The 26,253-nt window shown below is 37.1% G+C and overlaps 1 protein-coding gene across 2 annotated transcripts in view; it reads left to right on the top strand.

The window, feature by feature from the left end:
• The first annotated feature begins 344 nt into the window (after nucleotides 1-344).
• The window catches only part of HBS1L (HBS1 like translational GTPase), a 58,955-nt gene continuing 33,046 nt past the window's right edge, over nucleotides 345-26,253 (top strand). The window contains exons 1-4 of one of the 2 annotated variants that reach the window (XM_054514256.1): nucleotides 345-449; nucleotides 3,086-3,151; nucleotides 4,966-5,103; nucleotides 7,256-7,450. In XM_054514256.1, the coding sequence (XP_054370231.1) occupies nucleotides 407-449; nucleotides 3,086-3,151; nucleotides 4,966-5,103; nucleotides 7,256-7,450 (442 nt within the window). In that variant the 5' untranslated portion in view covers nucleotides 345-406. The remainder of the gene's footprint in view (nucleotides 450-3,085; nucleotides 3,152-4,965; nucleotides 5,104-7,255; nucleotides 7,451-26,253) is intronic. The other variant, XM_036379878.2, reaches the window with a different exon arrangement.

Consider the following 26,253-nt stretch of genomic DNA (forward strand, 5'->3'; position numbering starts at 1 on the left):
CAACTTTTATTCAGGCTGGAAGAGGCCTCCAAGATCACGGACACCAAACTCCGGCTGCTCTCCACCACGGCAGCCCCGCCTCAGCCCCAGGTGCCGCCCCCAGCCGTCACTCGCAGGTTGCCCCGCCAGGCCCGGCGCTCCCCCCGGGCCGCCTCAGCCGGGGCCGCCGCGAGGGCGGGGCGCGAGCACGTCCGAGAGCCGCCCCCGGCCCCGCGCGGCCCGAGCCAGGCGGGACGGGCAGTGCGCAGGCGCAGCAGCGCACGAGGGCGGAAGCGGCGCCCCGCGCGCCTGTGCAAGAGGGGATTCCGCCAGGCGCCGCCGTACTTCAACATGGCGACCTAGGCCGGCCGCGCCAGCGTCACTGCGGGCGGGCGGGCGAGCGAGCGAGGCCGCTGCCGTCGCCGTCATGTCCCGGCACAGGAACGTCCGAGGATATAACTACGACGAAGGTAGCGGTTATGGCGAGCAGGTGCTGGTGGCAGAGCTGCGGAGCCCGCCGCAGCTGCCGGTCCCTCCACGCTCCCCGGCCGGTGCCCCTGCCATCGGCCGGCCGGTGGCCGCGGGCAGGAGGGTGTGGCGGGGCTCGCACGGCGGTAGGGGAGGGCCCGGGGGGGGCTGTCAGGGGCGGTGGGAGGGGAAAAGCCGCCCCCTCACCTCCCCTCGGCGGGGGTTGGACGGGGCTCCGGGCGAGGCCTCTCCCCGCCCCGTTCCCGGCCCGTTTCCCGCTCGAGTGGGGAGGGTCGGGTACACGTGGCCGCTCTGCCGTCCAGGACCTCCTGCTGCTGCTGCCAGGGGCTCCCGGGAGCTTCCGCACGGGGAGAGCGTGCCCTTGGTACGGGGTTCGAGCCACAGCTGCATTGCCTTGAGCTGCCCAAATTGACTCTGCTTTTTAATAGCGGCGCTGACTTGAAAAAAGCCTCAGTATGGTTGAATCTATCCATCTTTAGTCTTGAAAAACTTAAAAATTTGTATTCACGGCCCAACTCTAACAAAGTGTTGCTGATGTTGATAGATAGGCGTTAACAGCTGTTACTTGAGGAAGAAATGTAATTCTTAACGATGGAGTTGTGCAATTAGGGATTAATCTCTTTTTCAGGCACCTGTCTCATTTTACTTACACTTCTTGTGTAGAATGAAGGAGTTCTTCCATAAGAACTTGGCTTGTGCCTGCAATACTGCAGCTTTCTTTGTGCCCTGGGCCCATTAACTTACACAAACCATAATTCAGAGTAAATTTTTTTTTCCTTGAAAGTATTTTTGTTGGCTTGGGTTGTGGAGAAATGGACACACTTCCCATTCATATTAAAGAGCCCTTTTGTGAGAGCAGCAATTTTGTTGCTTCACTTTGTCAGATTATTAAAAAAATGCAAGAAATGCTTCAGCCTGTCCCTGGTCTTCTGTTGAGTGAACAGACTCAGACGGTTTTTATGTATTATAGTAGTACAAATTGGGTCTTGCACTCTGATACTGGAATTTCTTGGAAGTTGTAATTTCATGTGAGCTGTGCTGGCTGTGTGTTCCCACCTTGAAATTTCTGCTAGTGTAAATTTACCTAATATAGGCAAAATCCCGAACTAGACTGGGAATTTTACTGCTTGATTTTTTCATCCTCTAGAGACCATTTTTCATCACAGATTGGTTGAAATGTTGATTTCAGCTGAGTCGCTGGCTTTTGAGAAGTTGAGTGTGCAATGCATAGTTAATTTCAGTGTTGATACACTCATCAGACTCTTGTAATGAGTTTGCTGAGATGCTCAGTAATTTGCTGTAGCTATTAAGTTCCTTTTTGCTATTGGAAACATGACTGTGAGGTTACGTGTCAGGTCTTTACCCTTGTACCACACGTTTCTTGTGTAGTCACACAGAATCATTTATGGCCCAAATGAAATAGACTTTGTGTCTTCTTCACTATTAAATGCAGTATGGTTTTTTTTATGCTGCATGTGGTTCTGTAATGCCCAAATATGAGTTGCATTTCTAAGCTAAATATTTAGCTTAGTATTTTTTGGTTTCCTTTCATTGGCAGACTTCTGAGGCCTTAGGTCTTCTGGTCTTTATTTGACCATGTTCCATTTTTTCCCCCCTCTCCTTTCTGAGATATTGTGATCATAACCAAATGTGATATTCCATCTGCAGATATCTTGACACTACAGCTGGAATGCTTCTACAGAGTAGCTTCTACTCTGTTCTCTGTAATTTATGTAATTTTTAAATTCTAATTTTTATGGTCAGTGCATGCTGTGGTCTGTCTTTTAGAGCAATAAAGAATAGATGTTACTTGTGAAGCTGCCAAGTGCAGTAGTGTCTTTAATAATAGTTTGTTACTTTTTTCATGTATTTCATTATTACTTAGTGAAAATTACAGTATTTTTTAAGATTGGCATAATACTGGGATTCATTTTTGGAGACAAAGGTGCATAACTTACTCTTTGTATTTCTTGATGCCTTTTTTTTTCCTGAGGAAAGAATATTTTTATCTTTAAGTAACTGTTTAAGATACTTGTTTTTTGCCTGAAACAACTTTGCATATTCAAAGGGAATTGTGAATTCATTTTTTTTGCTTCGCTGAACTTCATTTGAAAGGTGGATGGGTGTGAGCATAAAATAGAGAAGAAAGGTGAGAAATGCATAGGAATGGAGCAGAAATGCTGATCCTGAGTTGTTGAAGTAGAAATAGTAATTGAACTGCCTGTCTGGGGTGAACACTGAGAGGTCAAGCAAAAATATCAAGAGAAGTGCCATGGGTAAAGATTTGTGGAATGTAGAAAGTTAGACTTAGTCTGTGAGGGCCAAGGAGCTGCTGAAGGAGGAGGTGTGAAGTATGGTAGCTCTTGGAAATTTTCAGCCTAGTGAATAGACTATTAAATGTTAAATTGTATTATTGTAAGAAAATTCTGTTATTGGCACTTGGAAGGTTATTTCTCTCCTAGGTAAGTAAACAGAACCTCACTCAAATACAGGAAATGCATTATTTCTGGAATACAGGAAATGCATTATTTCATAAAACCTTGTGCAAAACCTATGCTTTGAATTGTAGTATTATTTAGAAATTGTGCAGATTAATCTTGCTGTTTTTGCTTCATAGACTTTGAAGATGATGATGTGTATGGCCAATCAGTAGAAGATGATTATTGCATTTCTCCTTCAACAGGTTAGTTCAAATAATTATCAAGTATTGTTTATTGATACCTGTTCTGATATTTATTTCTGAATGAAAACAAAGTTTAAAAGCTGGTGACACTTTTGAAAAGTGCCTAGTGGCTATAATCCTGTTACAGTCAGTTATGTAGTGTTAGGTATTGGACATTTGAAAGTCTCATTAGACAACTGGCCACATCTGGAGTCCTACATATGTATTATCCTAGATGGTTGGAATGTAGTTGTCAGTGTAAAAATCTGCTCTCTGGGAATGTGTTGATAATCTTGAAACATTTGGTGTCTTTTCCTGTGGTTAGTAGGATCTACCTGAGCTTAACAGTTGTTATTGTGCACCTGGTAGTTGATGTCTTCTACACACCTTTGAGTACATATGGGACAGGGAGTCTTATTGTGGGTTGCAGTGCTGTTCCTCTCATGCAAGATCATGTGGAGCTAATCAGCCTTCCAGCAATTGCAGTGTTGCAAAGTAGGTTTAAAACCAGCAAAGGCTTTGTGCTCAGGTAAGGCATAATTGGAGTGGCTCAGCCCAGCTGAATTCAGCTTGGCTGTAGAACCGTCAAGTTGTGTTCACCAGTCAAGTCTCTGGCAAGATTATCAGTTTAGGGTTTCCCCAGATTTGGTGGCAGTGTTTCTAGAGCTGAATGGGCCCTGGAAATAGTACAGCTGGTATTGACATGAAGCTATGCTACTGCAGGTAACTGGTTTGGATCTAATCCACCGTGACTGTGATGTAGTGTGTGACCTCTGGCCACAGGAACTTGAGATAATTAGGTCTTCTTGAGATAAACTCTGGTCCTCTCCCATGCTGTTGATTTCAGTGATGAAAATGTGCAATGTGTACCTTTTGCTCAGGTATAGACTGATAAATGGCAGAATCAATTCCTGGCTGTGCACAGTAATTTTCCTAAGAACTCTTTGTGTGGAAGCTTCAATTATAAAATAATCTGATGTAGATTGTATAGCAGTCTTAATAGTTGCTTCAGTTTTTGCAGTTGAATATGAAGTGGTATGAATGCATTTGGGAAACAGCTGCTAGAAGTTGCTACTTCTGGATATACACCTGCTTTCTGTATGGATTTCAGAGCTGGGGAGAATATTACATGGCTTAAGGCAGTTTGTTTACATTATGCTTTGCACATTTGTGAGAAAGTATAATGACTGGGGCTCTTGTTCAGCAAAGAGTTTTAGCTGTATATGGATTAATGTTGCTAAATCAGAGTGAAACCATGCACTTGTTTAAAGTTTTTTGTGAATATGTGTTTTTACTCATGGGCTATATTTCTAATGAAATTCCAAGAAAGAAAGAATGTGTTCAACTCTACTCAATTCTTATCAGTAATTTAACAGTCACATATTATAGTCACATACTTTAAAAGCCATGCTCATTTCATGCTAACTTTTTAAAATTCAAACTGAAAGTGGTTGAAAATTCAAATTCAAAAATGGTGTAAGGTTCTGAAGACATTAGGCCATAGATTTGTATAGAAAATACTCTTTCTCAAACCTGGAGTATAATCTTTTTTGTAATGCTGAACTTTGCAGAATTACTGCATTCCATTCATACAAGGATATTGCCCAGCCTGTAGTTTCACTGTGATGGCAACTTGTTTATATTCTAGCATGAGCTGTTGTACGCTCTGTGCAATCCTCAGTTAGTAGTTATTACACAGTAGTGTCTCACCACCCCCTTGAAACCACTGCAACAGTCCAACATCCTAACTTATTTTACCTTTAGTTATGTTTTGCTTTTAAAGGAGGAAAAAAAATTAACTTTTTTTTTATTACTTTGTTTTTTACCTAATGCAGCAGCTCAGTTTATTTACTCCAGACGAGACAAACCAGCCACATTTGCTGAGCCATTAGATGAAGAGTATGGCTATGAAGGTACTGATGCTGCTGCTGATTGTTTTACACCCACTCATCAGTTGACTGAAGTTGATAGAGGTAATTATAGAAAACAACTATCAGAATAATCTCTTACAAGAGTTAAAGATTTACTAAAATATCTTTAAATTAATATTTCTTACTTGACCGACATTGCTCAAAATTTTGGAATCTTGTTATAAAACAATACCCTTCAGGGAGCTACCTTCAGTGATCATTCTTCAAGTTCAAAACTACCTTTTGTGTACTACTTGTAACTTGGTTGCATACACTGAAATGTGTTCTTAGTTTGTTACTAGAAATAATGAGATTTTATGTGAAGTGGAGACATTAGAACAGCTGTACTGACAGCTCAAATCTTGACTCTTGAATATTATAACCTGAGTATTAGTATTAAAATGATTTCTTTTTGCTTTGCATTCCAAATTATAGCAATTAGCAGTATTTAAGGGGTTTTCTAAGTCTCTAATTTCCTTGAAAGAGTAGCCAGTATTCTGTACAATCTTTTCTTACCCTTACCTTTTGAGTTTGTGAGACTTTTGTTTCCATTCAGTCTTGCAGCCATGAGTTCCATGTTACAAGCTGAGTTCTGAACTGAGTGGCTGGGGAAAAAATTCTTGCTTTTGTTTTTTTAAACTTGCTGCCTAATTGCCTAATTACTTGCTTTATGAAAAAGATTCACAAGTCTCTTTCCTAAGTATTAATAGTTAGTACAGTTTTTAATGTTTTGAAAATAATCAGGATTGTTTTTTAAATATTGAAAAGATCAGACTAAAGTGTGTTGAAATTTGATACTTAAAAAAGTTGCAGAAAATTCAGAACAGAATTAAAAAGAATTTGGATTCCATGTCAAGTAAATTGATAGAAGTTAAGCTAATGCTTAGAGATATGGTTAAATATGATACATTGGGGAATAATATACATGTTTTTACAGCAGGAAATAAAGCTGTGGAGGGCAATTTGAAAGGATGAGCCAGTATAATGGTACATGTGATCTAGACAATGCAGTCCTCTGGCTTTGCAGAATGCTTTTGACAGAGTCAGTCAGTTAAGACCTGGTATTGGAGCAGGAAGGAAAGTAACATTTTGGACTAAAAAAAGAGAGAAAAGAAACCTCAAAATAATCCAGTTCTACTGTGAAAACAGCTGTGGTCTCACTAGACCTATTATGTTTAATACAGTATGTAGTGTTGGCCATTAACACAAAATTATTGATGTAGCCAGGGTGGCTGCAAAGAGTTTCACAAGGTTGTTCTTGTTGGGTATTAGATAGTAAAATGGCAACCAGCACATTGTGCAGAGCTCTACCCACACTTGTTTTGCAGGGCAAATGTCTGGGGAAGATTCACTTGTTATTTGAATTACAGGTAAAGGGTGATAATATAAGTAACCTCATGGAGGTAGGAATTCTGTACCGTTGAATTCCCAAACTTCTTTAAACATCTTCCAGGAAGTGTTCAAATAAAAATATGTGGCTGTCTTCTGTTCTTCAGTTCCTGTTTTCTAAAATCTGATCTGGCAGAAACCAGGACTTCAGGAAGATTTTCTTCTGCTCTTTAGTGTTTGTATGGCTTCCAGTGAGTGGCAACCTGGTGAATTTTCAGTTTCTTATTGTGCAGCAAGTATCTAGTAAAGGTTTATAGTAGTTGCAGAAATATACTCCAAAGAAAATTGATTTTATCAGCCAAAAAATATATTACAGTTTCAGAAAAGGTAAAGATTACAGGAAGTTTGAAACCTGGCATGTTGATCCAGGTTTTCAGTTGTTAAGGCCTGAGGACCCTGAAAATGCTGTTTTACTTTGGGTGTTATTTGTAGCATCTGTAAGCACTTAAGATGTGCTGTTCAGTGGGATTGTATGTTGACTTACTCTATTGCTTTGGATAATTTTAAGGTGATTATTTGTATTTCTTCCCTGCAATGAAGATGGTTATTTTACAACATCAACATATTTCAGTACTGAGACTTCCTAGATTAATAAATAGTCAATAATATATGATTTATTAAAATATCTGAAGTAGGTCAAACATTCTGCAGGGTGTGGGAACAAAGTCTATCAGGGCAGTAAATGAGACTGAAATTAATTTCTAAAGGTTTTCACCCTGATTGTAATATTTTTCCTTCTGTTTGCTAATCAGAGGTGTGGTGCTAGTGATTAGGTCATTGAAGACATATTTTTGGGCAGCTTATAATACTAATGTGTTTCTTTCAGCCCGTCTTAATTCATGCCTTGATCAAATGAGAGAAGTTTTGGCAGAGTCCATACCAGAACAAACAATGGTGCAAGCAGTACTGGATGCTAAATTTGATGTACAAAAGGCTTTGGATCTTGTGCTTTCACAAGGCAGTAAGCAAAATGTGAAGACCAAGAATAAGGATGCTGTGATTTTAGCAAAGACTACAAAAGGTATACTTATATTTAATTGCTTATATTCAAGGTGATTCATTTCTATCTACAGTTTAATTTGGGCTTTACAAACTGTGAAGACACTTATCATTGCAATAGTCATTTCTTGGAAAATGAAAGAAGACTGACTTACTATATGTGTATTCTAAAACGTTTCAAGGAAAGAGCTTTTCTTGAGCGAGAAGTCAAAATAACACTTCAGTGTCAATTTAAATCCAAGCTGAGACCATCTGCAGTTCACGATAGATTTCTCATTTATAATATATGATTTAACTGAATTAATGCATGTCTTTAAATTTGGAAAGCATCTTTAAATTTTTAGTGCTTCTGTTATTTATTTGGTAAACTGACATCTCCCATCCCTAGTATCTCCCTTTATGGGTAGTGTCTATTAAGTAACTTTTTTATTCTGATTTGTACTAAAATATTTGTAGTCTTTACTGGCATTCTCTGCTGATTCTTAAAGTTCTTTATGTATTTCAGTAGATACCTGTGATTTACATGTAGAATGTTCCTTACCTTTGGATGACACTTAGTAATTAAATGCCTTTTCATGTTTCTTGATTTTTTTTTTTTTTGTTGCTGCTGTCAACTTTAAAAAAATGGGATATTTCATTGTGACTGGACTTCCATCTGAAAATTATTGGCTATTGTAAGGTAAGGAGACTTACATTGTTGTCCAGAAATGTGTGTTGATACAGACAGTTTCTCTTGTGCAGTAGACAGTTTTGCTGACAACACCAACAAACCTGTGTTTGGAAACTTGACAGACAAAAGTGATTCAGCTCTTTATTCTTTAACTACAAATTTTGAGAAATCCAGTATACCTTCATGTGAAAGAGAAGGATTGAAATCCTCTTCACCTGTTCTGTCATCTGCGTTCAGTGATTTGTGTAAAGGATCATTTTGTGCCCCTGTGAATAAACAAGCAGAGAAGCAACTACCAGAAAGTGCTAATGCAGTAAGTTTGGTTCCTGGCAGTCAAGATGTTTACTCTAGGATAGGAAATAACCCATTGAAGTACAAGGAAACACAGGACTTGAAATCCTTGATGATGCAGAATGTGGTTTGTGATTCTCTGAGTCCTGAACACAGCATTCCTCTTTTTTCCTCAAAAACTTCTGATTGTAATAGTAGTGCAAGTTTTTATAGTCCTCCATGTTTAGGAGGTGCTTTAGGAAACTTGGCTCTTGATAATAAAGTCAGTCATCCTATAAATAAAAAGAATGAACTTCTTGAAAATTTTTCTTCACTTGCACAAAGTAGAAAGCAAGAAAGCCTCTCTTCAGACATGGCTGCTTTGCCAGTGTTAAGATCTGGAAGTACATCATTGGCTGACTTGCTTCAGGAGCACCAGGAAAGCAGTGCTAGCCACTGTTACTCTTTGGCTGATCTTTACACCCAGTCAACAGCAAGTCTCACTGATAGGAAGTTGGGAACCTCATCATTATCACAACTAGTAAGTCAACCCCAAACTTCAGGTGGGATGCCAGAGCTAACAGGATCTTTGTCTTCTCTAGCCCTTTCTGAAGTTTGTCCAGTAAAGGAGGTTGAGAATTTATCACTCTCGGATTTAATAGCAGAGACTATTGAAATAGATAAAACCCAGCAAAGGATGGACTTGCCCATGCACAATGTAATTGAATCGAGGCCCTCCCAAGGAACCAGCATTGATTTAAGTGTCCTTTTAAAAAATGCAGGTGTATCTGCAGAGAAAAGTGTGGCAGGACAGTCAAATACCTTAAGTCCTGAAATGAAACTTGTAAAAGAAAAACAAGGAAAAGGTTCTGGTTTTGCCAAAGCAAACAGAAAACCCAAGAAAGGGCATGGTGGTCTTAAGAGGCAGGATTTGTCCCTTTCATGGATCAAGGCGCTGCGTGCAAGACCTTCAGCTTTTGCTTTAACCTTGTGCCTCCGTTATCCTCCCAAAGGGTATAAGCGGCGCACAGTTGGGATGCACAAAACTTTCCTATATAGTAGACAAGTACAAGATGTAAAACCCAAGGAAACTGGTCCTACAATAACCATAACACCGTTTGACTTCAAAACAGCATCTCCTGATGATATTGTGAAAGCTAACCAAAGAAAAGCTTTTACAAGACAGTAATGAGGAAAAAAAAAGGCATCAGTGTTGTTATTGAATTGTATTTAAAGAATCAATATAGGACCTATTTATGATCCAGAGTTGATTTTTTTTAATTTTTTTTTTTTATTGACATATTACAGTTCTTGCTGATAGGTAGAAATTTGTATGTGAACTTTTAAAGTGCTGCACTGAATATCCTAATTTTTGCATAATTTTCACTGACAGTTTAACATTTTTAACTTCTGGAAAGTCTTGAACTCTACTATACAGATGCATGTAAAAAATTCTGTAAACACCATTAGTCTTCTTGAAATATCACTTTAGGTGTTGAAGATACAGTTCATTGGGAAGAACAGTGAATTTTGTAAAGTAATTTACTTTTGCTATATGGTGGATAGTTTGGGGAGCAGGAACCTCAGTTTATATTACTACTGTTTTATTAAATGTTCTTAAGGCTAGATTTTCTGATAAAGGTATGTTATTAAACTGCCAGTCTTGTAATGGATGTTTCCAGTCAATGTCATTATTCTATCTTTATACTGATCACACTATTACAACAGAAATGCCTTTAGTTTTTAAAAGCCTCAAGGACCTCAGGTTTTGACAGTTCTGGTTGTGGTAGTACATGCGTAGTTTTTGATAGGACCAAATTTGTAGGGGAGCAAGCAATTAAATTGTTGTGCCCCGTGACTCCAGTTAGCTATCAAAATGTGATATCCAGCATTTTAAACCAGCAATTTTATAGATATGTACATGCTGCATGTATTTCATAAGAAGGTTCCCTAGGATTCTATTGTTTGTTCTCAAGTCTTTCAGAGAAGTGCCGAAGTTTCAGTACTTTCAACTGTAGCATGAGAGTCTTTGCTTAATGGGAAAAAAAAAAAGGCAAAGCCTAAGTGCTGTTTGTGTCTGCCTCTTGTCTTTTTTGATGAAAACTTCCTTCAGAAATGGAATTGCATTCTCTTCTGCTGTTTGTACACATTGCTGTTACTTTGAATCTTTAGATGAAAGATCCAAATCAGAATATTCTGGAATTACTATGGTGCCCTATTATTCAAATTAGTAGCTGCATGTATGTTTTAACTTTCCTTTCAGCACACATTATGACATCTAATATATTTCCAGTGTCATTGTCAGTATTTTAAATTCAGAACAGCAATAAATTCAATAGAGATACTGCTGCAACTCGAAAAATGTGTGTTCATAAACTTATGCTAAACTTGGCAGCTAGTATGAAACAGTAGATATGACTTTCATCTAGTTTTAACCAATTTTTTTGAGCATGTTTGGTCAAAAAAAAGGACTAAACTTTTAGGTTTATTCCTGACTTCAGATTACACTATGATTTTGTTTCTAAATAAAATAAAACAAAACATGTTCCAGTTCTCTCAGGTACAAATTTAATGGTCTGTTTATTTTGCTTGTTTGTCTAGTTGATGCATTTGTCACTTAGCACTAAGACCAGTGTGATCTTTGACCTTGTAAATGAAATTAATGTTTCTTACCCTAATTAATAAAAGTTTTATGTGATGACAGTGCTGCAGTGTTTATGTTCCAATTGATGTGTTAATCTATCCTAACCTATTTGGAGTTCCTTTAAAGGACTAAATAATACAATCCAGTGTCTATACTATGATCTGATAAGTTCATTAGCAGGAGCATAATTCATTTCCTGAGAAGACGTTCTATAGAATCTGGTGGATACTGATTGTACTACTGATTGTTTTATTGATTAGTCATAATAGCAAATTCTACTGTGTCAAAAATATGAAGTGCTTTTCAGTGATCTCTTTCCCTGAAGTTAAGCCAAGCTTTAACTTCCCCATGCTTAAAAATCCAAGTCTGTTTTTCCTACTGACCAAAGGGTCCTGTTAGCAGAGTTTGTAGTTAAAGCTCACTTTTCCCAAAATTGTCTGTATTTTTCTAGCAGAGAAATTCTAATTTTTCAACATAAAATATGAGTGCAAAGTTTGGCATTGTCATGCCTGTTATATTTGTAGGTGGTTTTACTTTCCTGTGTTTCAAATACTCCAGAAGACTTCATTAATGTCAGTAGAGATTTCTAATATGTGTGGGTCCTTTAAAATTGAACAGATTTGCTTTCCCTTTTAAATCTTTTCTTATTTTCTCTGTCTAACTTTGGTGCTGGTCTGTTTTCTCATTCCCCTGGTTGCCCTTATTTGCATAAAACCCCTTAGCATTTGTTACCATTTTAGAGCATGAACTGGACATACAACTAAATATAAGTTCTGTGGATACCATTGGAACAAGTGGTAGGGGGCAAAAAGAACATCAGCATTGTATGTTTATCATTGATCTTACTGTGGGATTGTTAGCTTAGTAAACAACTTTGGATCTTGTTAGGCAGCTAGATTTTCATATATAATTACTTTTTCATTGGCATTTGACTCTAGTGTTAGTGGTCATGAAGGAGCAGTATATGCTGTTCAGTGTGTAAACAGTAGGGGAGGGATTTTTCCTCAGTTTGCAATCCTGAATCCTGAAGTGAGCCTTGAATTAATACAGACCTGCAGGCTAAACATTGGAGAAGGTACCTAAGTGGTGGATTAACCTGAATTCCAATTCATTTTCACCAGAGATTTATTTTCATGCTTAGACAATTTTATAGTTTTGTTTTTCTAAACAAAAAGTATTGTGTCACTATATTTGCTTTTTAAATTAAACAGGTATTTTAATAATTTCCTTAATTATTCCTTTAATTATTTACTGAGAATGAGGTATATGGTATCAAGGACAAGTTTAATTGTGTTGGAATACTGCATGATATGGTATGGGGCATTTTTGTGTAACAACTGTGTTTGGCCTTTGCACTGAAGGGTTTGTGCCTAATGAATATTAGAATTCTAGTAAACTAAATCTGCTGTTTTATGCTTGACATGGTGAGCTTATTTTCTTAATTCATGTCTATAATTCCCCCCCCTCCCCCCCCATTTTGCAGCTACTGTCTATCTTTGGCTAATATGAGTTAATTGTGTTACTTGTTGGAATTCACATATTAACATTGCAAAATACTTGTCTGTGTTTGCATATAAACAGAAAAAGATAATATTAAACTGCATAGAGGTACTACTGTGTACTCCTAAGGCATTTAGTACATCAAATCTATTTTGTGCATAATTTTTAAATGGCTGCTAACTATTTTTAATACAAAATTGACTTCTGGATGTTGCTTTATGTATGTAAATAAAATGCATATTATTGAAGGACTGAGATAATTACAATTTCTTGTTAACCTACCTGATAGAAATAGAGTTGAATGTTCTGTAATGTTTATGTCTGTTGTGGAAACAGGTTCCAATTCTTGTCCAGGTTTGCATGGGCATTCTTTGCACAGAAGATTCCTTTGGAGAAAGTAAGGCAAAATCTATTTGGACATTTCTCAAGATCTTAAGTTTCACGTGCAGCAAACTGCTTGAATTTCTAGAACTGTTGAACAATAGTATTTCAAAATGTTATTTCTAAGACACTAATTAGTGCAGTGGTGTAGTCTTTGCAGTCTTGTGTTTTGCCCTGTTTCCTTACTGTGCCATTCAGAAACATTTTTCTGTAATCAACAGTTTCTGAAAATCTCTAGGCAAACTAATACTGCAAAAATGACTATCTGGACAAAAGATCTGTATGAATATTGGATATGGCTTGTCTTTTTATGAAACATATGTACTTTATTACAGTGCCATTATACAAGGGCAGTAGTTCATACACGAGCTAGGGTTATACAGATACTTAGTCACATATTTTTTAAATCTAAAGTACCCAACTTCTCAGATTTTAAAAATGTTTTTGTATTAGGTTTGATTATGGATCAATATTTCAAGAAAATATTTCATCTCGTTGTAATTCATGTAGTAAACTTCCTAAAGTGCTGAAAAGGGATGAATTGAGTTTTTATGGTTATCTTTTTTTTTTGTTTCATTTTGTTGAAATGTAGACAGCTAATGAACTTAGATTTTATGTTCAATTTACTGCATCCAGACTTAGATTTTATATTCAATTTACTGCATCCAGATGATAGAAATGCCATTAGTCCAAGTCACCTATCTGCACTGGAGAACAGTGTGAGGAAACAAAAAGCCAATGGTGATTTATTTATTTATTTAATTACACTCTTGTCTTCCCAAATTGCTATTTCAATGCAGTTCAATGGGAATGGGTCTCTATTTTATTATTGCTGTATTATGCAGCAGTTGCTCCTTTGTGTGGTCTGTTAAAGTACACCATATTACCAAAAAGTAAAAGCTAATTACAGTTTGTGATTTTAGGTAATTCTTAAGATGAACCATCTGTATGAAGCTGCTCATCAGCTTCTAGTGTCATCATGGAAGGGTTCTCTATCTGGTTTGTGGATTCATTAAGTTGCATGCTTAAAAATGGCCCATTAGAAACAATTGTCAGTGACTTCTGAGGTATGTCAGTAGTTTGTTGCTCAAATAATTGGTTAGTATGCTTTGTGTTGGTAGGATTCCTTTAGAAAATAACCCATTGCCCTAAGTTTCTGGTACTAATAAGACCAGAATATGACTATAACCTGTAAAATGGTTGTAGTCTGTAGATATTGAAGTGATATTTGAAAGAGAATCTTTGAACCATTTCTTAAGAATTAGACTTATGAAAACATAATGAAAATTATTTTACTCTTTTGTAAATGAGATGGAGATTTTAGAGAAGAGTTGCTCATGAAGTATTTACTCATCATCAGTGAGGTCCCAGCTGACTGGAAGCTGGTGAGCATTGTCCTGATTTTAAAGATAGGTATTAAGGAAGACTCCAGAAACTACAGACTCATCAATCTCACTTCAGTGTCTGATAAAGTTATGGAAAAGATTTTTCTGGGAGGTATTGAAAAACATCTGAAAGACAGCACAGTCAGTGGTCACAGCCAGTATGGCTTTATGAAAGTCCTGTCTGATTTTGTTTTATTATAAGGTAACCTGCCTAGTTAGCCAAGGAAATCCAGTTGATGTAATCTTTTTGGATTTCAGCTTTAGAGACTCTCTCACAGGATCCTTCTGGACAAAAAGTCCAGCATACAGCTGAATAAACACATTGTGAGATGGGTGAGCAGCTGGCTCATGGATCAGGCACAAAGGTTTATAGTGAATGAGGTGACATCAGACATCTCTAGTGAGGCTCCGTCCTTGGCCCTGTGCTCTTCAACATCTTTGTAAATGTCTTGGACACAGGACTGGAAGGGATAATGAGCAAGTTCACAGATGATGGAAAACTGGGAGGAGCTGCGGACTCCCTTGAGGGCAGGGAGGCCCTGTAGAGAGACCTCAATAAATTGGAGAGTTGGGCAGTCAGCAACCAAGTGAAGGTCAACAAGGGCAAGTGTCAGATTCTGCACCTGGGGTAGTACATACAGACTGGGAAATGAGAGGCTGGAGACTAGTGCCATGTAAAGGGGCCTGGGGGTCCCGGTAGTGGCAAGTTGAACATGAGCCAGCAGTGCCCTGGCTGCCAGGAGGGCCACCCATCTTCTGAGGGGCATCGGGCACAGCATGGCCAGCCAGGCAAGGGAGGGATTGTCCTGCTCTGCTCTGAGCTGGGGCAGGCCTCACCTCCAGTGCTGGGGGCAGTTCTGGGTGCCACAACATAACAATGTTAAACTACTAGAGAGCATGCAAAGGAGGCCATGAGGATGGTGAAAGGGCCAAGAGGAGAAGCTGCATGAGGAGCAGCTGAGTCACTTGGTCAGTTCAGCATGGAGGAGACTGAGGACAGACCTCATCCCTGTCTCCAGCTTCCTCATGAGGGGAAGAGGAGGGGCTGACACTGATCTCTGTGATGACCAGTGACAGGACCTGAGTGAAGCGCCTGAAGTTGTGTTAAGGGAGGTTTAAGCTGGATATAAGAAAAAGGTTCTTCACCCAGAGGGTGGTTGGGCACTGGAACAGGCAAACCAGGAAAGTGGTCACAGCACCAGCCTGACAGAGTTCAGGAGGTGTTTAGACGATGCTCTTGGGCGCATGGTGTGACTCTTGGGGTTGGTGCTCTGCAGGGGCAGGAGCTGGCCTTGGTCCTTGTGGTTCCCCTCCAACTCAGAATATACTGTCATTTTGTGATTTTTGTCAATGTGTGGACATAATAGCTGATGAAGATGGATATTATTTTGATAATTTGAGTCTTTTTATCCATAACATGAAAAATATACACATTTCCCTTTTTTGACTGGTGGCATATGTTCTTGACATGTGTAGCATTTCTCAGGTGTCCTTTGTTCTGGTATTAGATATTCAGAGATTACAATTTGAAACACAGTCTTGTAGTAAATTGTTCTCACTATAATCAAGACAAGCAAAGATTTTTGTTTCAGGAAATGTAGCTGGTATTTATGGGTTCTCTGAAAAATCTTTCTTAAAATTCAAATTTCTGAAAAGTATTTTTGTGAAAATGGTACCTTCAGTGAATAACAACTACATTTTTGTTTAATTTCTGCATGTTTTTTTTCCTAGCTAAACTACATTTTCATTTCTTTTTGCTTGTATTAGTGTTACAGAACAAACAGATACTGGTGATTGAGCAAGGTTCTATTCCATTTTAGGCACCATTAACGGAATTGTTAACCACTTTATGACATTAAGATTTTTGATTTTAGTGATGCTTGAGCAAGAAAGAGGTCAGGTGTCTGTAAATGTGCAGGCCTTGCAGGAAATAAAAAGCTCTGAGAACTGATTCTGTTTGGTTTGGTTGTTGTTGGGGCAGCAAGGAATCTAGAGTTGAGCTGTCTTTGTGGTGGCACTGTCTATTTTGTTTTATAGTAATTTCTCAAGAATAGCACCAAGAACAGGTCTATTTTTTATAAATATTTAATAAGAAATAAAACTTCACAGTTGAGTCAAACTTGAAAGTAAGGCACAGAAAGCTGAAAAGCCTTACTCATGACATGCCAGATAATCTAGGAATAAAGCACATGTCTCAAATCTAGGTTTTTAGATATTGGGCTTTACTACTTTCTTTTGCTTACAGAGAAGCAGTTAATAGATATTAATAGAGAAGCAGTTAATAGATATTAATAGAGAAACAGATATTTCTTCACTGACATGTATCTTTGGTTTATGCTTTTATTAATTCTGCATTTATTCAGAATTTTAACATAACTGGTAATACAGTGCGGGCAGTTTCAAGAAAAGAATAAATAAAATTGGCAGGTGCTTACCTTGCATTTTGTTAATGTTTCTTTTAATTTTCTGGGTTTTTTTTTGCCTCTCCTGTATAAGTATCTTCCTTTATTTTTGCTTTACATCAGTAGCAGTTAAAAATGAAAAAATCACAGAAACATCACCACAATGTGACTTGATGTAATTAGCTCTTTCTTTTTACTCAGTTGAATGCAGCAAGCTTTGGTTTTGGTTCAGAATGATACGTTTTTCTCTTTCTGTGGACAAATACTTATTTGTTTTCTGTCTTTTTGTGTTGTGATGGTCATTGTGATAGTGGTTACTTCTTAGTGCAAAGTGTGAGAATGCAATTACTGTGCTTTAACTTCTGGTTGTGGTTAATGGACAAATGAAGTTGGGAGCCTTCAGTGACTAACACAACCCAAGCAAAACCAGACAAACTGATACTTTTGGATTTTATTTATAGGGAGAATTCCAAAGAAGAGCAAACTTTCTGAAGTTTAACGGTGATGTACAATATATTATCATTAGCTTTATATTTCCTCATGTTTTACTGCCATTTATCAGATAAGGCTCTGATGCTTTGATTTTGCTCATTTGAAAATCCATTGTTTATACATTGGTAGCTGAGAAGAAATTTTTATTCCCATCTTCAGTTGGATGTGGTAACTTTTCTGTAACATTACAATTCTCAAATGCCTGCTATAGAGATGAGGACCTGTTGTACTTAATTATACTCAGATATGTTATGCATTCTGTCTTTGACAAAGAAAATGCGTTCTTTTCTCAATGGAAATGTTTGAAATCTGACATGATATATCTTAAATCATGGAAAGTAAATGCGAATTTAAGACTTCCGTGTTTTGGGTAAGAAAAATATATACACAGACTTAGTGAAGTTACTGCATCTTGACACGGAGGTACTGTGTGGGTTTTAGAAAGGAAGTGGCTTATTTCAGGGAAAAATGTGTCACCAGCAATGAAAAGCTTTTTAAAATCCTTTGAAATACATTTTTGAGATTCTCCTCGTACATACTGTACACCTACACTGGAAAAAGTGACACTCCAGGCTTTTTCTGAGTTTTCCTTCATGGTCCTGTAACACTAGTTTGGTTTAGTTTTGTTGGGATGAAGTGTAAACCAATACAAAGTCATTTCCATAGTTGACTGTATCATGTATAAAAATTGGGTGTTTTGCTTCAAAGCTAAGAGAACTTGGATGAAACTAAAGATGATTGTGTCCTTTTTAGAACTTTGGGATTCCAGAAGAACCAGAGATCCTGGGGAAACCGTAGCTCCACTTGTTCTTACAGTGTTCTGTCTCAGTCCATTTAGGTCACGGTAAAGATCAACTAGCAACCAAGAAAACTTGGTTTTCTCAGTGTCTTTAGAAGGTACAGTGAAGAATTTACTAAATTCTCAGATGGGATTGCTGGAGTGTTGGGAATGTATGATTGGAGTCAGATTTTTTAAAAAATCCTGTTTTAAGGATGGATGAATCACTGCTGCTGTAGTGCTATCATGGATCAATTTAAAGATTGTAAATCCTACCTGAAGCTGTACTTCAGGTTGTACCAGAAGAGTACTCAAAGCGAGGGGATGCCATTGGGAATGCTGACATGGGAGTGTTTTGCAGTTGAAAACTAGTGCATTTCAACTCTAGAAACTAGTAAGACATCTAAACATTAGAAGTGGCATATACATATCCAATCCAAAATAGTGGGAGCCAGAGAAGCAGACTAAAATACATTACCTACTGGTAGAAAGGAGCTTGAGTGCCAACAGGAAACCTGGGAAAATTCAGAAAATAAGTTAAAAAGTAAAAGCCAGGATGGTGTAAAACTGCAGGCTTTAAACACAAAATTACTTCACAATGTCTATTTATGCTAAGGGTCTTTCACTACAAATACTGTTCCTTCCCCAGAAAATTTGTGTCAACTATGCAAACTTCATCTCTGTACAGTCTTCTGGATGTGTTTCTTCAGTTTTGTGGATGATTCAGAATTGTAACAAAGCACATTAGTTCCATAGTCTAGTGTATTATGGCACATATATATCAGACATAACAGAAATGCCACCACTTGTGTGCCTCTATTTACACCTGAACTGTTTTCTTCTTGGGTGACAAGATATCACCCATTTTTCATCACCTCAGCTTCTGTGTTCACAGCCTTTCAGTCTTCAGTGAGGACACTTAAAAATATGTGAAGTGCCAGTTTCCTTCCTTCTGTTATACTTGTGATGATTGAAATGGCCATTAAAATTAAAACTCATGAGTCCACTGTCAGAAACTAATGCTTAAAATACCAAAAGCTTGGAAAACTAGCTGACTTTATTGTGGAAAATACTTGTGTCTGCAGAAGTTGTAATGCCATATTGTCAAAGGACATGCAAGAGCTTTGACTGGTTGTTGCTTCAGTTCTTTTTCTATGTTTTTTACTGCCTATAGGAGCTCACCCTAAGTGGAAATTTTGTATCTAATTAATTCCAAAATATGAGTTAAAGTTATTTTGGGTACTCCTTGTTGGAGTGCCTGCTGCAACTTTTTGTGGTTTTAGAATCACATTTTCCTATTTTTAATGTTTCCTCTTCCCTATTGCTGACCCACATAAACAGGAAAATGACTAACTTTACTTGTCCACTAGGCAAGATAATGTAACTGTGGTTGAGTTGAAAAAAAAGGAAAAAAGTGCTACCCAAAGGTCTTAAATAAACACTTTTCAAGGCAGCAACGTGCTTTAAATTTTATGCTTTTGGTGCTGTTTTTATGATAACATGTATGCAAACAAACTATTGCAAGATTGTAGGTGCTATCTGTGTGCTTACAGGTGCTACTGTAAATGTGAAGTGTAGAGAAAAACATGAAGGAATGAACTTGAGTTCATGCGAGTTCCCTTCTAAAGTCATGACAGAGTGAAATGCACTGCTTCAGGCTGGCAAATGAAATTTTTCTCATGTTGATCTGCATCTGATAAGTCTTCCAAAGCTTGTCTAAAACTATAGGCTGTACTTTACTATATTCAATTTTGCTTCTAAACTCAGATATGCAGCTTTTGATAAATCAGTTTGTGTCTCTGAACTATTTTGGCACCAGAGATTAGAACCTCCAGTGTTATGTTTCGCCTTACATCTATATATAGGTTGTTATTTTCTAAATATGGGTCTCTCTTTTTCAGGTTATAGTAATATTAGGTTTTAATTTTTTCTAGTCTTGATTAAGCAAGTTCATCTTTGATAATGCTGGAAATCAGATAAGTTTGGCTGACACCATATGAGTTCATAGGAAAATATGGAATAAATAAATTTTCAAAGTAATAATATAAGTATTGCAAGTATAGATAAGTAATGCAGATAATGTAAAACATGGTATAGTTAAAATGAGGAAGCATTCTTATGCTGAAATGTGGTGCTACTTTTATGATTTTTTTCCTAAATTTTAACACAGAAGAGGTAGGGTTTTAAAGTTGAATTTCATGTTTCTCAAATGTATGCTGCTGTGCATGTCAAGTAGCTTTTTTGTACCTTGTTTACTTCAGGTTGGCCAGTATCTACGCTCTTCCTTGCAGTGGTTTCCCTGATAAATTCAATTAGAGCTTAATTCTATGATTTTGTATCAGTTAGCCACTCAAAGGCCTACTTGCAACTAAATCAACAAATTAATGGTAGGTTCTCTAAATCCTTAGCAATGTTCAGTGTTGCATACATAATATATTCCTCAGGGAAATATATCTTTCTGGTATATAATCTGTTGTAACTAAGTGTTTGTACAAACTGCACAGCAATGGTCCAGGAAAACTTCATGGCTTTTCAGATAGCTTAAGATTAGTCTCTAAATTTGTAGTAATAGTTGTGTGAACTTTTTTCAGTTATATATTTTCTGCTAGTATGTTGGTTTTGATACTGTGGAGGTTCTGGACTGCAGATACATTAAATACCTTTGATCAGCCTACTGCATTGATGCAGCTTAAGTCTGTCTTGCAAGTTAAATTCAGAGATCTTTAACAGTTTCACACCTAGCATTTGAATATCTTTGGATTACCAGTAAGATACTTAAATAGGAAAGAATGCTGAAGTTGTTTGGTTTTTTTTTGTTTGTTTGCTTGGTTGGTTTTTTTTTCTTTGTATTTTTATTAGCCATTGCTTCCTTTTCATTTCTGCCCTTCCTCAAATATACTCTATTTATGAACAGGACAAGATGACAGTGTGGCGAACTATTTATGTTTATTTAGGGAATGAGTAGGGTGCTTTCCATTAGAATTAAAGGAAGTAGCAAAAGTAGCTGTTGAATGAAACCTGTTGATTTTACAGTGAAGACATACAGAAAATTTCACAAAAACGAACTAGAAGAAAATTATGTGATAGTAAAGTATGACTTAGTAGTATCAAACTTCTTTATCTGAGAGTTTCTAATTCAAGCTTTGAGAATGTGGTCATCCTCTCCTGCAGATATATTTGGTTATTACTTGTCTTTGGTTAAAGATAGCTACTGTTGAGTAGGCTTGTGTGTGTGATAATTGAACTTACATTTGTGTAGCACTGAGGACAAAACTGAGATTGCACTCTTTCTTTCCAAAAGGCTGGAGTTGCTCGTGCAAAAAAAAAGTGTCCTTTACAGCACAGGAATATCTGCCAAGTCTACCAGCAAGAGATACTAGTGGTGGTGTAGCTAGTTATATCAGAAAAGCTGAGCTTTGAGTGCCAGTAGTAAGATAGAATAAAATCCTGGTTCACCAGCATCGTTATGAGCAGTCATGGTCTCTTCCAGTTGTGAGCAGTCACATGTGGAATAGCACATTATGTTATGGACAAATTACCAAGAACTAGCAGATATGAGTGTTACTGGACTTGAAGCCTCATTTCCCTTTGTTTCTCTTCTGATGTTCCACCATAAGTGGCAAATAGTATTGAGAGGGGAAGATGTTTAAAGTGGTATCTAATAAAAAATAGGGGAAGCATTCTGCTAAATAATACCACATTGTGAAATGTAATCTCTAGTAGGGAATTGTAGATTTTGAGCATATTATAACATATTGATGGTGCACCTACAACCTTTGGTTTCATGATGTAAGAACACTGAAAATAAAATTAAGCTGGAAGGAGGAAATCTTAAGTGTTTTCTCCTGGTATTATGTTTTTAAAATTGAATGCCTCTAGAGTACTTAAGCTGTCCCATCTACATATAAATAATTTGTAAATCTAATAAAAAAATGATTTTAGGCTGAATCTGATATAAGAAAAAGTGTTAAACTTTACTTTGCTTTTCTGAAATTTCTAGGGAAGAATTGTGATCCTGCAGTTATTTTTTTAACCTCCCCACTTAATATGTTGATGTTGAGTAATAATGCAAAATTGAACCAATAGCATGACACCTCATCCCTTAATTGGAAATCTTGGAACAGTTAAGGTGGGGAAGAGTAGGTTGATCAATATTAGTCTTATTGGAGAAAAAATGCAAAGGAGAAACAGCACCTTGTTAATTATTTTTCATGGTTCTCTTAAGTGTTTTTGCTTCATTATTTTACATTTAATCCTATTACAAGAAGAGTGTATGTTCACTCAGAATGTTTCCTTTGAACAGATTGTGTGAAATGTTATTTGACCTAATTTGCATGTGCAAAGATCAATGTATTTTAGTTCCTTTTGTGTCTGATTTGTTCTTTCTTAACATTTACTCTTTCTGAATGGTATAAATTTGAACATTTTACATTTTAGCTTCCGAGTGATTATTCAAGTGGCTTTTAGATGTATGCATTTAACTGAGATTCAAGATTAGAGAGATTAACTGAGATTAAAGATTCAATTTTTAAAAATAAACTCAGTTAATCTATTATTTAACTTTTTACAAGGTTATGCATTTTCAGTAGCTGCCTAAATTTTGGATATTAACAGATTAGTTGGAATAAGAGATTTTTGGGTAAGAGACTAGTTGCAATAGCAAAAGAGGTAGGATTTTCAAGTTACAGTACCTTTGAGCTATTCTGTTTTGTACAACTGTAAATACCATTTCTTCTACTCTATTGTATTTGATTACATCTCTGGTGATTAGGAGCCTATCAGCTCCTAGGTCTGGGAGTTATGTATTGGCACCTGTCACCAATCAGAGGTACCTTTTCCACCATTCATGTGTATCATTAGTTAATGTAAGCTATTTATAGTACTTAGATATTTACCGTATGTAAATTTACATTGAAAGTGAAAATTCCATTCATTGAAAATGAAAATTCCCATTTTCTTGGGGACATAGGGGCAGGCCCTGTTCTGCTAGATTGCTTTAAAAAGTAAGAGCAAATATTAGGTGTAAGATCTTAGCTCCTATTTCACTTCTTATTCTTGGGTTCACTGAGCTAACAGCCTTGCATAGAGCACAGCTGTTTCTGAAGATGAGCTTAGAATGTCAGTCTTGTGTTTTACTGGGTTTATCTTCACTGGAGCCTGCCTTCCAGCATCATTACTTCCATTCTGGTTAATACTGTCAGCTTTTTCCTTGTCAGTTTCCTCAATTTATTAAAATTGCTCCTGATCAAGAAACCCAAACACTAAACATTGTCTTTTGGCAGTTTGGAAAATTACTGTGTCTAATTTACTTGATCAAAGTAATACCTTTTAATGATTTTTATTTTGGGATTTAAAATAACACACTTGTTTTCACTGTATTAGAGAGAGGTATTTTGTTGATAATGATTTCTTTTTTGTGTTCTTGTATCTAATTGTAGTTTTTAATACAGAGAACCATAATACTCTTTAGTACATTTTTTTATATTATGACTATTTAGAATATTATTTATGTTTCACAAGAAAAAGAGTTCTGGAACTTTATTAATCTTTGTTCCTTAGTATCTCTTTCCACTGTAGCAGTTTTCTTTCTTAGTGAAAGCAGCACAATGCCCTGAAGCAATTCTTCTTGAGTTCGGATCTCCACTATGGCTATGGACTGTGGAATTCAGGAGGCATTTTAGTATTTGTAGCAAAAATGCAACTAAGGTTTGCTTTGAGTTCTGTATATGAACAAATAAATACTGAACACAAAGATGATTTTGAACTGAGGCTCACACCCAAAGCTGGTTAGGAGTTATAGTGAGATGCTTTTTAGTGGGAAGGTTGTCTCTTGCTTAAGTACTGGAAGAAAGCCCCCCAAAACATCAAGAGTCTGAACATTTACTGTTGTGTGGGTGATACCCATATCATCCACAGTTTCTGTCAGGTATAGTAAAGACTTTGTACTTAGTTTTGCCACATCCCTGAAAAGTACCCTAACTACTGGCTTGGGAAGATGTCTCCATCTATGTTGAGTAGGAGGTGATGAGCATGGCAAGGATGATCAAGAAGTCTGTTTTATCAAACCAAAGCAAAACCCCTTGAAATACAAACTGCTTCATATAATGTACTTCCATCTATTCAGTTCCATTTCTGCTGGCAATCCTATACCTCCACTCCTACTCTCTTTACCTGGAATGAAATTCTAGTAAATACTATTTTCCCTTTATCTTCATTATAGGTAAAGCATTCAAAATGGGAGTATTTGGCTGACATTTTGTAAAATATGTAAGTAGAATATGTCTATGCTTTTGTCTTTTTAAGGGGAAAAAACCCACAAACTGAAAGGGGACATTTCTGAGGATTTCCTGTTTGATTGCCATAAACTTGCAAGCAGAAGTGCAAAAGTCAATGTCAGTCAGTGAGTTTTGCCCTTGTACTTATGAACAACTCCTAGATTTTTTGATTAAATACATTTGTATTTCAATTTACAGTAGGGGATGGGTGTTTGTGTGCACGCAGTATTATGAGTAATTGCTGTACGGCTGGACCTTGTTTTGTTTTTTTTTTTTTTTTAAAGACTTATACTCACTCAACCTGTTGAACACTTGCTTCTTTAAAATCACATCTTACATAAGCCCCTGAACTGCTTTTTTCATTATCAAAAATTTTTGATATGTGATTAGGCTTTTTGCCTTCTGAAGCCACCCCCTCTGAAATGTGCCTTGTGCTGTATGCATTGCCAGCCCCAAAGTCATGGAGAGGATCTGGTGTGATTGTAATGTCACCAGCAGAGTGAGAGGGTTGAGAATTCAGAGAAGCCTAAATTTAAATAAGGTTTTAGCTAGTCCTGCCTACAAGTTCTCACCACACAAAATTTTTGCATTTTTCTGGACCTTAAAACTGCTAGAAATATTTACAGCTTAAACAGTTGTGTAGGGCTAGTAAATACATTTTCTTCTGCAACTTTAAAAGGCTATCTCATTAAGTTTCTGGAGAAAGTTTGAAAATTTGCAGAATGGTTGTGGAAAAGCTGAACAAGTGTAAGATGATTTTACTTTTTAAATAGTGTCAGATTGCTTCTATGTTTTTTGTGTTCACTGTTCTTAAATTTCTGTTTCATACTGAAGTAGTTTTAGTGCATAAATAAAAGTTGTGGATCAGGAAAGCTTTCTTTTTGTAAAATGCCTTGCACTCCTTCAATACAATCAACAGGAATGTACTTGCATAAATAATGTCAACATGTAAAGGGTATGATGTTTCTGAATTATCTGAATGATGTGCAAATAGCACCATCCTCTGGCATTATAACAGTAGTTATGAATTAAACCTGAAATTGCTATTTGTTATTTTTGGAAATTTGATACAATTGTAATAGAATGTACATACTGTACTTTCAGTTTTACATACTCATTTTGGGCCAAGGTTTAACAGAAATTCTGGTAATTTGCATGGAATCTGTGTTCTGTTCAATTATGTGACTGGGTAAAGGGGATATCTTTTTAGGGTTATCCTGCCCATAGTGCTGACTCTGCTCTTTACATGACCATTTATGGTAGGAAGTTGCACTTCAGAAATATCAGACTGAGCTTTTTGTAAATCTCACTGAAAGACAGTTCACAGTCATTTAAGAAAAATTCGTTGAGTTAGAAAACACCACCAACGACTTATGGTTGTGTATTTGGGGGAGAGTAAAGGTGCTGTTGCAGAACAACTGCAAATATCTAATAAATTATTTTTGCAGGAGATCGTAGCTTCAGTTACGGATTGAGAATGGGTATTGTTGGCATTGCTAGAATGCAGAGCAATACACCTCCCACAAACTGGGTTTCAATAGTTACAGGATGAGTTGTGCTGAGTTACGGTCATGTGAAGGGCTGAATTTTAGTCCATTGAACTATAAGCAGTAGGTATGAGAAATATCACAGGGACATCCTTTTGAAAAACTTGGTGGATGAGAAAGTTGCTGTTTTGATAGTTGAGTTCCTCTTGGACCTTTACATGTCGGAAACATCAAAAGGAGACAGCTGATGCTTGGGTTCTCTCGAAAGGAAAACACGCACCACTCCCCAGTCTGCCCTTCTGCACAGGAGAGCTCTGTTCTTTTACAGGGGAGGTGTTGGCTTAGTCAAACTGGAAATCTTAAGAGATTTGCTATAGCATCAATGCCTGTCTAACAGGCACTACTTCCCCTAACAGATGAACCATGAATGCAAACCAGACTAATTATCCATATTTCTGGAAAGACTGTACCAATGGTCTATGTATAGAACTGGTCTGTGCATTTCTTTGCCGTCGTGTGTTGCTTAAACATAACTTCATAA

This window comes from Molothrus ater, chromosome 3, assembly GCF_012460135.2.
Source record: "Molothrus ater isolate BHLD 08-10-18 breed brown headed cowbird chromosome 3, BPBGC_Mater_1.1, whole genome shotgun sequence".
NCBI lineage: Eukaryota > Metazoa > Chordata > Aves > Passeriformes > Icteridae > Molothrus > Molothrus ater.